At 38.0% G+C, this 4980-nt stretch overlaps 1 protein-coding gene across 1 annotated transcript; it reads left to right on the top strand.

Moving 5' to 3' along the window:
* The first annotated feature begins 2043 nt into the window (after positions 1–2043).
* LOC107674478 (GTPase IMAP family member 4-like) lies at positions 2044–4485 on the top strand. The gene is made up of 2 exons (XM_016468455.1): positions 2044–2068; positions 3614–4485. The coding sequence occupies exons 1-2, from the start codon at positions 2044–2046 to the stop codon at positions 4483–4485; spliced, it is 897 nt and encodes a 298-aa protein (XP_016323941.1).
* The last annotated feature ends 495 nt before the right edge of the window (positions 4486–4980 follow it).

Raw genomic sequence — 4980 nt, 5'->3', positions numbered from 1 at the left:
GTAATGTAGAAACATTCATTTTCTGTAAAGCTGCTTTGAAACAATGTGTATATTAAAAAGTGCAATACAAATAAATGTGAATTGAACAAAACTTGATGCATCATTTTTTTTCTCCTCTCCAGATCAGTAGGGAAACCATACATTCACACTCCTTTCTGTGAGTGACTGGAGCACTCCCATGCAGCACAGCAAACTATAGTGGAGACTGTTCAAGGACAACATGCTTTATAGTTTATTATAAATGTATAAATTGATTGCTGTAAATAAGTGCATAACAAAAGTCAACATACATAAAATATATGATTAAATGTGTAAAAATGTTTTAAATTGGAATATACTACAAATATATTTTATATATTAATAACTGAGGGGTGCACAAGAATCAGAAACATTAAACAAGATTAGTTTTCACTTAATAAAATATCTTCATTTATTTGGAATGAATTTTCTAAGACAACAAACTTAACATTTACCACGAGATTAGTAAAACGACAATGAACAGGTATATTTGTGATTGAACTTGACTAACAAGCAAGTTGTAAGAACACACACACATTTATAATTATATTTATATAGAGATGCTGAAGTTACCTTGGCAGAAGACCACGATGTCGTCCCGTTTCTGAAGCGGCTCCCTTTGCTGCTTCTGTAAAGATACACGCATAAGCCTCCTTTGAATAAATATAGCCAACATCCGTCAAAATCCATTGCCATCCATTGGCAAACGGTTACGTTTAAGTCTCATAACATTGCAGTACCCACTCTTACTTGTATAGTTCTATTGAACAAGAAATTCCTGACCCAGTTATATATTCTTCCTTTAATTTCCATTCTGTCTAATTTAATTAAAAGTCCCTCTTTCCACATCATATCATATGCCTTTTCGACATCAAAAAATACCCCAACTAAAGCTTCCTTGTTTACCTGAGCCTTTCTTATTTCAGATTCCAAACATAGTATAGAGTCCATTGTATTACGTCCTTTCCTAAATCCACTTTGGAATGGTGATAAGAGATTTTCCTTCTCAATGACATATACAAGTCTACTCATAACCATACGCTCCATCAGTTTGCACAAATTTGATGTTAAAGCTATGGGTCTGTAGTTAGTTGGCTGCGTATGGTCCTTGCCTGGTTTTGCAATTGGCACTATAATCCCATGTTTCCTGTCCGACGTACCTCCGACTTGCCCTGATGTCATGCTGGCGTGTGCAAAAAAACTCACGCGGCTGTGTCGGATTGTGCAGTCGAGCGCAGTTACTAATATAACTACATATATATACTACGTATACATTATTTTATAAATAATGTAAATAACTTATTTTATTGTCAACTAATTACCAAAAATCACAGTTCTGTCTCTCCAACTCAATGTATTTCACTTGCCCGCTATGAACTTCCTGGAACTATTTGAGGTCTACGTGAATCACGTGACGATCGAGCGTTTTTGCTTACGTTGACGCAACTCTCTCTTTCTATGGCTCTGGGTGAGCTCTCGTGCCTCCGTTGGTAAAAACAATTAGCCAATCAGCATTTTCAGTTCATGTCTCAGAATGTGTATTTTTTGTTTGTAATTTCACAGTTGTAATACCATAACGTGAAAGCGCTGAATCTGCTGATGTAATTACAACTGCTGGGTGATATAGAAGGCCGGGGGAGAGGTGAGCTCTCGTGCCTCCGTTGGTAAAAAAAAAAAAATAGCCAATCACCATCGAGTGTTCACTTTCAGCGCTGAGGAGTGTTGAGAAAAGAATCCTTGTAAGGGAGGCTAGCCTCCTGATATCACCCAGTCATCATAGAGACGTAAATTAAATGATAATAGTTTGAACATGCCGCTGCGCTGATAATGTACCAAGTACTTATGATGAGTAAGTTAGCGATATTAAATATTTGATCGCCAACAGATTTACCAAGCTGTCATTCAAACAGTATATATACACATTTAGGGAAAACAGCCTAAGCTGGATATAGGCTACAGCAGTCGGCTTAATTAAATGGCGCAACAGGCAGCTCTCTTTTAACACAGACTTTTAAGAAGGGATGGATGTTTGCTTCAAGTGATAGGCCAGGTATGTATGTCGTTTTCTTTACGTTTTCTGACTAAAAGCAACCAAAAAGCCATTTTATAGTGGTTAAGCAAACAATAATAATAATAATAATCGGCAGGGATCCCAGACCAATACAATTAGTGTGCCTCCTCTATTTTAAAACCCACGAGCCGCCACTGATCTCAGTTATGTCAAAGTGTATTACAAATTGACAATAAAGCAGACTTGAACTTGAACTTGAACTTGAACAAATGATTTATTCATTATTAATTCACTACTTGCAACTTGTTGCTGATTGACATCTCATTTCACCTGTTGTTGAATACATTTAACATCGTCAGGCTTTTATTTGTGCCTAATGACTAAATTAACGGATCTGCGAACTTTGATTTATGGCTGCTTAAATGTAACCTGTTTTCTACACTCCTGCCACTTTGAAATTCAACTCTTTTCCCGAAATAAACCTTCAAAGATTTAAGAGGCTTCATTTCTCCATCCCTAGCACACTCAGTAAAAAAAATAAAAAAGTACACATTTAAAATTCACAGCAAACACTAACCCATGACACATAGCCATCACAAAGAAGACACAATCTTCCCTCCGTGGCAATATTAGGAGGCTTACCTTCTATCTGGGTTTTCTCCACTTCCTTCGGGTCTTCAGCACTGGTGGTGCTAGCCAGCCACGAATGCCATAAAACAATCCCCTTTTTACCTGTATACCCTCAAGCTCAGTCTGTCATGTGTGGAGTCATTTTCACACAGCGATTGCCTGATTCATAGATTCTGAGAGGTAAGTCAATTAATTCCTAGCTACATATCAGCTTATCACACGTCAAGCTGACTGCAAGGCAGGCCAGAACTACCATCAGGCCACCGGGAAATGTTCTAGTGCTTCAGATGGCCAGTACCGCTGCCTAAAAATCTGGGTTGTGGCCAAATGACCATGAAAATGTGGCCCTATTTGAGAACCACTGCTCTAGACCAGTGGTTCCCAACCCTGGTCCTGGAGGCACCCCAACACTGCACATTTTGCATGTCTCCTTTCTCTGACACACCAATTTCAGGTCTTGGAGTCTCTACTAATGAGCTGATGACCTGAATCAGGTGTGTTTGATTAAGGAGACATGCAAAACGTGCAGTGTTGGGGTGCCTCCAGGACCAGGGTTGGGAACCACTGCTATAGACTATACCATGATCTTAGTGGATCCCTCTCATCACATTTTGTTCCCTTCTTAAAATTGCCTTGAATTAACATGTGAATAGAATATTCAAGAACATTATTTTGACATTAACCATGCAATGATGGTCTGATCCTTAGACCCATATTAGGGTTTTAGACTGATTTCAACCAATAAAACATCTGTACTTTCAGATGTGATCTGTGGGGTGTTTGTGTGGTGGTGGTGGTGGTGGTTAAATCTCAGGGCTGTTAACTGACAAGTTGCTGGCTGATCTATGCATTTCACGAAGACACTTTTCCTCATGATCTTCCTAAAAGATTGCCCTGTACGTAAAATTATAAGCATCTAAATTACCACTTATGTCTGTTTTGTGTTTGATGCAGCATTAGATGGAGGGAGGCTGACCAGATGGATTCCTGACAGCAGAGCAAACAGACAAGATGATCAACAGACTCCTGCTGTCAGTCTCTCATCCATAAGGATTGTGCTGCTGGGTGAAACTGGTGTAGGGAAAAGTGCATGTGGAAAGACAATACTGGGACAGAAAGAGTTCGGATCTGAGAAAAGACAGACTGTAGTAACAACTGAATGTTCAGAAGCACACACCACTGTTTCAGGCAGATCTGTGTCTGTAGTTGATACTCCTGGATTCTTTGACACACAGATGAGGCCTGGAAAGTTAATGACAGAGATAGCAAGAAGTGTTTATTTATCCAGTCCTGGACCTCATGCATTTCTCATTGTGTTCAGAGTTGACAGATTCACTGAACAGGAGCAGCAGATTCCTCAGATGATTGAGATGATGTTTGGTCAGGAGGTGTTACAATACTCCATCATTCTCTTCACTCATGGAGATCAGCTAGATGAGCCCTTGGAGGAGCTCATTGAGGAGAACAGTAGATTAAGACATCTAGTTCAGCAGTGTGGAAACAGATATCAGGTATTCAACAACAGAGATGAGAATAACAGAGAGCAGGTGAATGATCTTCTGCAGAAGATTGACACAATGATAGAGCAGAATGGAGGAGGACATTACAGTAATCAGATGTTTGAAGATGTTCTGAGATTCAGACAAGAGGAAGAAGAGCAGAGACAGAGAGAGCAAGAGGAACGCAGTGAAAACACTGACTTTACACAATTTTTTACCAAGTATGGGCATAATTTGCGTATGTCAGCTTTTGCAGTTGGTAGATATGAACTTGTTGGTGATTTTATTTCGGCATGTGTTTATGAAGCTCTTCATGCAGCTGTGTGAGTTTGTCATGGCCATGTTATACAGCATGCCCACAGTAACCTGTGTGTGTTGCTTCAACAAAACAACCATACATCTGTTTTGATTTACCTTCTTTCATTTATATTCATTAATTCATTCATTTATAATCATTTATCATTTAATCAGTTTATTATTCCATTTAATCATATAATCATTCATGATAACCATTGAATCAATTTATATACTCATTTCATTGATTCATACACTGATTAATCATTTATATTAATTGATATATTATTTTTCCATTGTTTAGTCATGATTGGTTTCAATGGTTATTTGTCTTCTAAAATGAGTAAGAGATAAGCGAATGTCAAGGCATCTGGGGCTGGATCTTTTATTTCTGGTGTAGAGACTTGATCTAACATTTCAGTCAGGCAAGAGGCCCAGAGCAAGTAAATAAAATCACCTTGTTTCAATGAATAATATATATATATATATATATATATATATATATATATTAGATTTTATTTATTTTTT

Source organism: Sinocyclocheilus anshuiensis, unplaced genomic scaffold (assembly GCF_001515605.1).
Source record: "Sinocyclocheilus anshuiensis isolate Anshui unplaced genomic scaffold, SAMN03320099.WGS_v1.1 scaffold1073, whole genome shotgun sequence".
Taxonomy (NCBI): domain Eukaryota; kingdom Metazoa; phylum Chordata; class Actinopteri; order Cypriniformes; family Cyprinidae; genus Sinocyclocheilus; species Sinocyclocheilus anshuiensis.
The sequence above is the reverse complement of the archived record's forward strand: the minus strand, read 5'-3'. Positions and strand labels throughout refer to the sequence as shown.